Here is an 11960-nt window from a genome sequence, read left to right on the forward strand (position 1 = left end):
ATACAACCCCAACACTAACACATAAAAATAGCACAATAATTGCACACTGAAATGGACTCAAGGTCATTCAAAATTTTCAATGACCAGTTTTTGGCAGGGTCAATGTTACCTTACCAAAAACGATTGTGGTTTCGGCTGCTGCACATTTGGATACAGTTTTATCATTTCTGTCTAACAACTAATACTACCATGCAACAATACTTATTGCAAATGCAACAACACTTCCTTCGATATAAATAGTGCCGACGGGGCATGGCGTTAATTATTGTTGTCATTGTCACTCGTTACGATTGCAAGAGCTTTCGGAAAGACGGTCGGTATGGCTGATTTAACACAAAAATTCCATGGCCTTTTGCAGCACCCGCTGGAGCCGCTGTTTCTGCCGAAGAACAATGGAACGCTGTTCTACGATCTGCCGGAAAAGTTTCTCACGTCCCGCTACCGTCCTATCGGGCAAAATTTGGCCAACCGCTTTGGACCGAACTCGTCCGCTTCGGCGCAGGTCAGCAACGATACGGGCGTACCGCCAACGGTGGTTACCATTCGTGACCTGAAGGAGCTGCCGGATTTGTCGTTCGCATCGTGGGTAAGGCGTCGTGACTCGTTTTCGCTGTTCAATGGAGAGCATCGGAAGGCGGCCGGAAAGCTGATAAAGCTTTTCCTCAGCCAACCGGATGCGGATACGCTGGTCGATGTGGCCGCTTACGCTCGGGATCGGCTGAATGGGCCGATGTTTCAGTACGCTCTGTCGGTGGCATTGTTGCATCGTCCGGACACGAAAAGCGTTCCCGTACCGTCGATGTTGCATCTGTTTCCCGATCAGTTTATCGATCCAGCTGCCAACGCAAAGATGATGGAAGAAGGATCCATTGTGCAGGACGAAAATAGGGTACGTGTCAATGCCAATTGTGCTGTATTGTACTTCAATCGCATTTTCATCCTCATTAGATGGCGATAACCATCCCGATGAACTTTACCGCATCGGACGACGAGCCCGAACAGCGTATGGCCTTCTTCCGGGAGGATATCGGTGTGAATCTTCACCACTGGCATTGGCATCTAACCTACCCGGGCTCGGGGCCGCCCGAAGTCGTGAACAAGGATCGTCGGGGTGAGCTGTTCTACTACATGCACCAGCAGGTACTTGCCCGATATCAGGCAGATCGGTACGCACAAGGGCTTGGACGTGTGGAACCGTTGATGAATCTTCGCGATCCAATACGCGAAGCTTACTATCCGAAGCTGTTGCGCACTGCGAACAATCGCACCTTCTGTCCCCGGTATCCTAGCATGGTGTTGAGCGATGTTGTGCGCGCCATAGACCGAATGGACGTCCGACTCGCCAACATCGAGTCTTCGATTGCTCGTGTGCTAGAGGCGATCGATGCAGGATTTGCAACTGATGTAAGTAGCTTAAAACGAGGATAAGTGTGTGGTGCAACGTTTCTCTAATACTTGCAGCCCAATGGAGGACGTATCCCGCTGGATGACACTAGAGGTATCGACATTCTGGGCAATATGGTCGAGCGATCGTCCCTCTCGATCAACCGCGGATTGTACGGTGATGTGCATAATGCCGGCCATGTGGTGCTGGCTTACATTCACGATCCACGCGGCACCTATTTGGAGTCGTTCGGTGTGATGGGAGGCGTAGCGACCGCTATGCGAGATCCGATCTTCTATCGCTGGCACAAGTTCATCGACAATCTGTTCCTCAGACACAAGGCTCGGCTTGCGCCATACCCTTCAGCCGCACTCGCCAACAGCAACGTCACGTTGGAGGCACTGGATACGCAGCTGGAAGGTTCGAGTGGCGCTGTGAACAGTTTGATGACGTATCTGGAGCGTTCGCAGATCGATCTCGGTGCTGGGCTAGACTTTGCACCGACGGGATCGGCCTTCGTAAGCTTCACCCATCTGCAGTGTGCGCCGTTCGTGTTTCGGCTGCGCATCAACTCGTCTGCCGGGACGAATAGAATGGATACGATTCGCATCTTTCTGATACCGCGCGTTAACGAGCAGGGACGCACGCTGACGTTTGAGGAGCGTCGCACACTGGCCATCGAGCTGGACAGCTTCCGTGTGAATTGTAAGCCTCATAATGCCGTAGAACGCTGGGTACGATAGAACTAAATGTGAATGGGGTTTTCTTCCAAACAGTGCGCCGTGGTGTGAACAATATCGTACGACGGTCGGCCAGCTCCAGCGTGACGATCCCGTACGATCGAACCTTTGGGAACGTGGTGCAGGCCAACATGGGCAATGTGCAATCGCGTTTCTGTGGTTGCGGTTGGCCAGCACACATGCTGCTGCCGAAGGGAAACGCGAACGGCGTTCAGTACGATTTGTTCGCCATGGTCTCCCGGTTCGAGGATGATAACGCTGTTAGCTACGATGAGTAAGTTCGAGGGCCGGAGAAGCCACTGGAAGCAGCGCCGTGCTGATGGTACGTTTTCTTTCTCTATTCAAACCACTAGAAACTCTGGCTGCGATGATTCTTACTCGTTTTGTGGATTGAGAGACCGTGTTTATCCAAGCCGCCGTCCGATGGGTTTCCCGTTCGACAGACGGGCACCGACAAGCATACGTACTGTGGCCGATTTCGTTGCACCGTTCAGAAACATGCGGCTGGCTACGGTGACGTTGCGATTCATGAATAGTGTTATCGATCGACCGTGAGCCCGGTTGGGAAGGGAAAACTGTAACACGACGATGAATGATGTTGAGATTGGGAATAAACGCTAACGGTGCACTTGAAGAATTGAATTCATTTTAAAATCAATGAGAGATGTTTAAGTTAGAGCAAGGTATGAAAGAAATATTTGAAAATAAATTATTGTTTGTTAAATAAAAGTTTATTCTCATTGAAATTCGTTCATACATAAATTTGATAATTGATCTCGTCATGTAGATTAAGTGCTAAGCAAGAAAATTGATTGAATTATTTTCTTCGAAGCAGGATGAAACTTATTTTTTATAAACGGTGTCAATACGTCCTGTAGCTTTCCGGATACACCAGCTTGCAGTTATTTGATACATCACACGTGCAGGTCTATTTTGGGAAGATGCGACATGGGCGATAAAACCGATGCATCACACGCGCTGTTTTATTGTGGGAAGTCTTCATTTAAGGAATTCACTGAATAAGCTTATGCTTCGTTCCAACAATAGATTATTCTTTGAACTATATTTTGAAAAAAGTAAGTTAATAAATATGATGTTTTAAAGAGAGGCTTAATCTCAAGAATTCTTATTTAGCAGTCACTGTCAATAATGAAAAATGCCAACGATGCAAAAAATTTTGCGTCTATTCACAACGCAGGTGATTGTATATTCCTGCAAGACTGCATCGACATCTTCTGTTCGTGGTGCAATCAATTACTTGGCGTGGTTATCCGGACAGCTAATGAATTCCGCATCCTCATGTGCATCAAAGCTGTTTACAACTGTATCGTTCGTTCGGTTCTGGAATATTCGTGCGTAGTCTGGAGCCCAACTACTGCTTCTTCAATATCTCGACTTGAGGCGATTCAACGTAAGCTCACGCGATATGCCCAACGCCTACTTCCCTGGCAGGATCGCAATAATCTTCCTCCGTATGCTGCGCGGTGCCGTCTTCTAAGCCTTGAGCCGCTTTCGGTTAGAAGACGTAATGCACAGTGCTCTTTCATCGCTGGATTGCTAAATGGCTCTATCGACTCATCGCATTTTTTGCATCGAGTCGATATCTATGCACCATCCCGAACACTTAGGGCTAGAGAAACTCTACGGCTCGCTCAACCCCGTTCCAGCGCTGGTCAGTCTGACCCTATGTTCCGCATGTCGGCTGTCTTCAACACTGTTTCGGATTGCTTCGACTTCGACATCTCAACTCAGTGCCTCAAGGAACGTCTCCGGCTTTTGGCGTGGCCGCAGTGAATTGCGATGCAAATCTTGTTTTTGTTATGTTTTTTTTAATGAACTTTTACTGCTTAATTAGGCAATACGGCCCATTGAAGATTAAAATAAATAATAATAATTAAAATTAATGTAACAAACAATGAATATTAACATAAGAGAGTTAATCGGTGTTAGCAATGAATACTGTAGGAAAGCGATGCCTTAAACTATTTAAAAATAGGTTTCATATTTAAATTTCATAAATGCTTGCAAAATTCTTTATTGAACGACATCTTCAACAACATATTTTAAAAATAAATAAATCGACCCGTTGCAAGTAGACTTCATATAATCACATCATAAACTAATATTTAAACTTAAAAAAAATTTTTAGTCTTATTCTAAGAAAGTTAAGATAGAAGATTAGAAGAATTGTGCTATAAACGTATGAATATTAATTTATTTCCCTTTTTTATGAGACGATGATATATTTTCATACTTTCTTCCTTTTTGGTATTCGGTTGCAATCAATCAATGGACCTACAATCAGTCAATTTTGCCTAATTTGTGTTTCATTCGTAGTTTTACAAACTAAACAACGGTGTCTGTTTTTTTTCAGTTACAGTATTACACACTTTCTTGATGTTGTTGCAACTTTATGGTTAGTATTACGCTGTGAATGACTTGTTGATTTTTATTAATTAATTGAGATTCATTTTATCATCACAATTTTAAAGTATTTGTTAGTTACAAATGTTCAAAAATGATTTTTATTTTAGCGAATTGAGTTAAAGAAGTTTAAATAATTATTTAAGTACTTCGCTAAAGTGTTTTATGATAAACGGCCTAACAAATATATTTCTTTTACAGAATTCAAAGGTTTTTACGACATTAGGATTGAATCCCATCCTGACCGTTGCCTCGTTGTAAGGGACTGACTATCTAACTATGTGGTATCAATGAGTCAATAAGCCATTCGATGATGAGCATGGACAACGAACATTAAAAATATGAAAACGACTTATTGGACAAAACGTCTATTTCAATTGGATTACGTATTGAAAAGCTATCAGCCTTCAAAGTTGCCTCCCGAGTAGCTCAGTTGCCTGGTATATGAAATATTCCACCATAAAAAGCGCCCATAATACTGAAACTGTGTACTATAAAGTATTTGTTGGCTAGTGTGTAAGATTTTATTCGAAACTCATCATCTGAAAAACGTTTAAAGTCATCCGACAGCTGTAGCCGTATTATTTTGCTTAATACTGACCCCCGAACGCAGCCTATTCTAACAACAAACATTTCACAATCTTGATAAATTTCGGTCAAATCGTTCGTTGAACCGCACCACATGATAGCGCGCTGTGGTCAGAGTCAAAAATGAGCGTCTAAATTATCGTTACTTTTAGGCTAGTTTGCGGTTTGCGTTTGCAATCTAACTCATATATAAGCCGATGCAAATCGACAACAACATCAACAGTTTGACTGGGTCAACCGTCAGTACAACGCCTAGCTTGTGCCTCAGTGTTCAGTACAGTACCATACACAGTCTCAAGTGCATCACCCGTGCCGAACAAGATGTCGAACAACAGGAATCTACTCGCCCTGCTGCAGCGCCCATTGGAGCCGACCTTCTACCCGAAGGACAACGGTAAAACCGTGGTCGATCTGCCGGAGAACTTCCTTACCGAGCGTTACCGTCCGATCGGTGCCTCGCTGCAGAGTCGCTTCGGAAACGATGCCGATACGCGCATTCCGGTGCGCAATGTGTCGCCGCCAGCCATTGCCTTTGCTGAGGCTGTACCACGCCGTGGAGGCTTTTCGCTGTTCAACCCCAAGCACCGTCAAATTGCGGGCGATCTCATCAATCTGTTTATGACCCAACCGGACGTGGATACGCTGATGAGCGTTGCGGCTTACTCGCGCGATCGGCTGAATCCGATCCTGTTCCAGTATGCGCTGTCCGTCGCCATCCAGCACCGGCCGGACACGAAGGATCTGAACATTCCCTCGTTCCTGGAGCTGTTCCCCGACTCGTTTGTGGATCCATCCGTGTTTCCTAAGCTCCGGGAGGAAGGTTCGATCGTGCAGGCGGAGAACAGAGTAAGTGGGAGCGAGGAGGAATCTAGCCCGGTTCTATGTATCTAATCCACTCTTGATGTTTCGTCTAGATGACCATCGATATTCCGATGAATTATACCGCTTCGGACCGGGAGGATGAACAGCGTTTGGCCTACTTCCGGGAGGATATCGGTGTGAATCTACATCACTGGCACTGGCATCTGGTGTACCCGGGCGAGGGTCCGAGCAACGTTGTCAACAAGGATCGTCGTGGTGAGCTGTTCTACTACATGCACCAGCAGTTGATCGCTCGCTACAATGTGGAACGATTCTGCAATCGTCTCGCTCGTGTGCGTCCACTGACGAACTTGCGTGAGCCTCTGACGGAAGGATACTTCCCGAAGATCATCCGTAGCTTGAACAACCGTGCGTTCCCTCCTCGTCCGCAGAATACGATCCTGAGGGTAAGTTGGTTAAGAGTGTTATGATTTGCGGGAAGTTTAAATACTAAACGGGTACGATCGTTTTTGCTCTCAAACAGGACATCAACCGTGTGGACGATAGCGTTGTCTTTACGGTGAGCGATCTCGAACGCTCCGAGGCACGCATTGCAGAGAGCATTGACGGAGGATATGTTGTGGCCGTAAGTTGATGCCTTGGGGTGGTAAATTGTAATTGTAAAATGGTGGTCAAATTAATGTTTGTTTTTCATATTTGGCGTAGCCTGGTGGTAACCGAATTCCTCTGGATGAGCGTACCGGTATCGATGTGCTGGGCAACATTATGGAACCGTCGGCCCTGTCCGTGAACAGCCAGTTCTATGGAAACTATCACGGAAACTTGCACAACATCATTGCGTACAGTCACGACCCGGATAACCGTTTCCTGGAAGGATATGGTGTGGTGGGTGAGTTCCAGACGGCTATGCGTGACCCAACGTTCTACCGTCTGCACGCCCAGGTGGACAACATGTTCCATCGCTACAAGCGCACTCTGCAGCCGTATAATACCAACCAGCTCAACTACAACGGTATCCAGATTCAATCGCTTGGAGTACAGCTGAACCGGGCCAACGCGCCGGCAAACGTGCTGCTAACGTACTGGCAGCGATCGCAGGTTGATCTTGCAACTGGGCTGGACTTTGGACCGGAGGGTAACGTGTTCGCATCGTTCACGCATCTGCAACATGCACCGTTCACCTTCCGACTCACGGTGAACAACACCAGTGGAGCGGCTCGCCGTGGAACATGCCGTATCTTCATTGGCCCGAAGGTGGATGAGCGTAACACTGGTCTGACGATGGAAGAGCAACGTCTGCTGATGATTGAGCTGGACAAGTTCACCGTGAACTGTAAGTTATTTGCTCCCTATTTCGGTGGAACTCTGTCTAATAATATTGTTGATTGAACTCCATTCTAGTGAATCCTGGTGCTAACAACATTGTGCGTCGCTCGGAGCAGTCCAGCGTCACCATTCCGTACGAGCGAACCTTCCGCCAGGTCGCTTTGTCGAACGTCAACGAACCGAGCACGGAGATGTTCCGTTTCTGTAACTGTGGCTGGCCGCATCATCTGCTGATCCCGAAGGGTGCTCCGGAAGGCATGCAGTTCGATCTGTTCGCAATGATCTCCAACTATGCCGACGATACCGTCAACCAGGAGTTCGATGAGTACGTACTCCATGTGATGTATGCAGTTTTCCGACTGTTTCTGATCGGGACCTTTTTTTTTGCGCTTCAGGAACGTCAACTGCAACGATTCACACTCGTTCTGTGGCCTGCGTGACCAGCTGTACCCCGATCGTCGTCCAATGGGATATCCGTTCGATCGCCGCATGCCGACCACTGTTAGAAGCTTGGCCGACTTTACCCGTGGCAACACTAACATGGCGACGTCGCAGGTGCAGATTCGCTTCACCAACACCATCATCGCCAGAACCTAAGCGGTGTGGAGCGTGGACAAACTGCAAAGAATTCTTCCCGGACTGGACAATGGTGGGTTAAGGGCAATTGAATCGATCGCGCATGAAACAAACACTTTTAATATGCATTCGTTATATTCCAAATACAATCAATTTATACTGCAATAGCAATGAAAGGCATTTTTTATGAAAAGAGCTGGCTCATCTTGTCTCATTGTAATGACCGCTGGAGTTCCCTGTTCTGTATTGTTCCAACCTCGTGGCTTTCACGAGTTTCCATGCTCCTGGCTCCGTGATCTAGTAATCCATTAGATTGCCATCCATAAACTAGCAGGTCGTTAAGCCAAGAAACCCATATTCCTCTTTGGACGACTTACGCCTTTTGAACTTTGAACGTATGTCGCTTATACGAGTCGCTTGAATCCATTCGAAACACGTCCAAATTTCATACACCGCTATGCTAACTCTCATGGGCGGTCCGCTGGTAAATTCATCACAAGGCAGGACCAGCGTTCAAATCTCATCCGGGCCGTCTAACTATGGAGGAATAACTTTCTTGAGTCATGTGAGGCACTAGATGGCCGACATAACCTAGCAGAGGACGTCAAGCCTGGAGTTTACCCCATCATAGTTGATGCTATTTTCTTTATTTTGTGATGTTGGGTACAATGTCTCCAATCGATTTTCCCGATTTCTTCCTTGTCGATAAAATCACGTTGGACGGCTGTACAACTCATAGATCCACCAAGCCCTCCATTGCTCCTTGTCAAGTGAGTCGTGTGAATCAAACAAGTGGATCCTGCACAATTTGTGGAAACTAATTTCACCTGATTCGGGACATCATGAAGCTTGTGCAATGTTCCTCGCACGCTGTGAAATCAAATCGAAGTTAGATGGAAAACAGCGACTGGGGTTTTGAGAACGAACGATACCCAGTATTCGATCGAATTTCGTCTGTTCGACGCATTCTTGACGAATTTTCTGAAAAAAGGGCTCAGATTTGAGCCTCTTGGCCTATTTGCTTCATGGCGAAGTTAAAAGAGATTAATTGAGAACATCCAGTAACACCAAAGTGGCATTAGTCACAGAAATAATATCTGTTTTTGAGGCCTTTCCCAAGAAAACAGTGACTAGGGTTTTGTTCCAAGCCGAATCGAGGACACCATCGATACCGAGAGTGGCTATTTCAAATTATTCGATTAAGAGTATGATAAGCTACTCTTCGTATCTAAAAGATCTTCGTCGTAATTAAAAATCACTTTTTCCCGACGAACTAACAAATTTAGAATACACACTCAGCATATGGTTTAAACGAAGTCGTACAAACATATTGAGCATAACTGTTTTAACGCAGATTTTTGAAATAGTCAAATTTTATTTAATTAATATCTCTTCGACGATTACATGTCGCTATTTTACAACAAAGCTTAACAAAACTGACAACAAAGCTGTTTGTCGATTGCATTAGACCGATCTTCAGACACATACATGTCATCCTTCTTAATATATTTGCACACACGCACAGCAAATAGAATTATGACACAATCCAGTATTGTAAGACAGTGAAGTAAATAGCGAAAATTTTACTATTGCATGCATCCTCAAGTTCATGCTGCGACTGCATCCCCACTACTCCATGAGTGACATCAGCAAAGCGACGTACGATCCAGCGGAATTTAAAATCTGAAAACACATTAGAGTTAAAATGTAATCGTCTGCCTTATGATCGACAAAGATTTAACCCGCTACCGCTTTCAAAGTTGGCAACGATGCTTCGGTAAAGCCTGATTTGGCGTTCACCGGTTTCTTCGCACGCATCATGCAGTTTATCAGCATTTTTTGGGTGCGCACGTCCGCCTCGTACCAGTTGCTTTTGAACACAGCATCGTGCACCAGTGTGCTCTGGAAAAGGGGGAATCGATAATGTAGACACATCGAGTGCTTTCCGACCCAGCGCAAATTGTGTGAAATTTATGCACCTCGTGATAAAGCTGCGACCCATAGTAGCAGTAGTAGGTAACCTGTATGATAATGGCCGTCCCGTACGCCACGTAAACCACCATGATGCTGGTGCCGGCCGAGATGACCAGCTGGAACCCGAGCATGCACAGCAGTATCGACGAGATGAGCAGCTGATTGAGGATGACGTTCTTGTACGCATCGATGACGCGATCGGACACGTGCAGTATGTGTTTGTGGTATTCAATGAGCTGACCGAGCGCGCTGTTACCCGTCCCGAACTGAAGGCTCTCGAACCGGTCCTGTATGATGACAAAATGGGCCACCAGACAGGAGGAGAACGTACCGAACGAAGAATCGCAAGCCACACAATCCAGCACGACCCAGAATATGGCCACGCTGCACCAGACAAAGAAAATTGTAAAGGTCACCGGATGTTTCACGTCGAACGGGAAGCTTTTTTTAGGGAGATGGGCGAGAGAAGAAGAAAAAGAGAGGTCAGTTAAGGGCTGTAACAGAGGTGAAAGCTAACGTCCATCGTCTGTCGTGGGAAAAGTCACCACACGGGCAAAACCTACTCCATCAGCAGTGGCAGCTTCCAGTCCGCCCTGTCGGACAGGACGACCAGCACGAGGGCGACCCCCACGAAAAGCACTCCGGTTGACATGGCTGTAATCAAATAAGCCCACGCAAGGAACCGGTCGATACGGTTGTATTTTTTTACGATCCTGATTTCGTTCGACTTGAGCAACCGTCTGAGTGCGACGAATTCGTCCACGATGCTCCAGACCTCGGCGCGGTGAAGGCGCAGATTGTACTGGCGCACCAGTCCCAGGTAGGCGGTGAAGGTGGGTCCCAGACAGTCGCACAGCAGCATGATTTCGTCGATGTGCTTGACGGCAAACATGACGGTGCCGAGCTTCATGACGAGCACGGTAAAAAAGCTAACCGCGAACACAGCTCTGCCAACGCGCGTATCGACACGAGCGATTCCAATCGCCCGTAGGCAGATGGATTGAACGCGGAAAAAGTCAACGGTTTTATCCGGTCCTGACATGATGGATGCGAGACGTTTCCCAGATTACTGATTCCTGTGGCAGGCAACGCGAAGACATTTTAAAGCGTAGCCGGGCCGGCACCGAGCACCGGGCATGTGCACATATGCTAATCAACCGATCGTGCCACTTATGCTTGATATGCGGTAATTAAACTGTCGACGAATGTCAATGGCAAGGGGTTCGTTTACGTATCAATCGTGCCACAAGACAAAGGTGGGTGCGCTTACCAAATGATGTATTAATTGTTCATGTGGGATAAGAAGGTCATGTCGACTGTGACGGCGAATTGTTTAGGTTTTTGGAGAAAGAATATTGTTCGCTCTGAATCGATTTTCTTTTATAGATTTTTGTGGGTGTAATTGTTAAATATTGGATCCCTATGATTGAACGAAATTTGATAATCATTGCAATCAATTATCTTAAAATGAAAACCATGTTATTCTTCATCGAAAGTGTTGATTGGCCAGATCAGGCTCTATCGAACAATTTGGAGACCATTTTTCTGGCAATATTCAACTCTAATGCTTCATTTGTCTTTAGTGGATCTGTCTTTTGATTCTTTCGTTTGATTGCAGCAGCTCCTTCCTAATAGACTACACCTTACTGGTCCCACCAAATACACAACATTTTAGAAATCTTAATGCAACCAGTTGTCATCACTCATCTCCACTCCAAATCCAAACGGTCTCTTCGTCGAGCAATGCTTCTAGCTATTAGCCCACACTCTTTTTACCCCTCCGGAGCGTACTTCGTTTTCCACAATAAAATCAACACTTTTCATGCGTTATAGAGAGTTGATTCAGTTAGCACATAATTTTCTTTCATACATATAAAGATATGATGGCTCTCGGAAGCTTTTTCCCTTCATACTTGCTAGTTGGGCAGCAAAATTACTCGCTTAAATAGATTATAAGACACATAATTTGTCAGTAATGAAGCAAAACTTGCTGAGAATTATTATTGTATTTCGAATATGATTCACTCACAGAAAGAAAACGTGTGCTTACGCAATGGCGTCCAAGTTGAAAGAGAGAGATTTTATTTAACTGTACTCTAAACGTTGTTTATAGCTCATGCTTCATT

General features: G+C 45.9%; 2 protein-coding genes across 2 annotated transcripts; one reads left to right on the forward strand and one right to left on the reverse strand.

Annotated features, from left to right (window-relative positions):
* Positions 1-288: 288 nt before the first annotated feature.
* Positions 289-8036, forward strand: LOC118509017. Its single transcript, XM_036049035.1, has 11 exons — positions 289-889; positions 949-1404; positions 1462-2089; positions 2161-2398; positions 2478-2676; positions 5365-5982; positions 6051-6404; positions 6482-6583; positions 6664-7291; positions 7360-7609; positions 7680-8036. The coding sequence occupies exons 1-11, from the start codon at positions 320-322 to the stop codon at positions 7879-7881; spliced, it is 4245 nt and encodes a 1414-aa protein (XP_035904928.1). The 5' UTR covers positions 289-319; the 3' UTR covers positions 7882-8036.
* A 1200-nt stretch (positions 8037-9236) lies between these two features.
* Positions 9237-10876, reverse strand: LOC118509018 (odorant receptor 82a-like). The gene is made up of 4 exons (XM_036049036.1): positions 10398-10876; positions 9840-10275; positions 9610-9762; positions 9237-9543 (listed from the first exon to the last, which is right to left on the reverse strand). Exons 1-4 carry the CDS (start codon positions 10874-10876, stop codon positions 9490-9492), a joined length of 1122 nt encoding a protein of 373 aa, XP_035904929.1. The 3' UTR covers positions 9237-9489.
* Positions 10877-11960: the final 1084 nt, after the last annotated feature.

This window comes from Anopheles stephensi, chromosome 3 (assembly GCF_013141755.1).
Source record: "Anopheles stephensi strain Indian chromosome 3, UCI_ANSTEP_V1.0, whole genome shotgun sequence".
NCBI classification, from domain to species: Eukaryota; Metazoa; Arthropoda; class Insecta; order Diptera; family Culicidae; genus Anopheles; species Anopheles stephensi.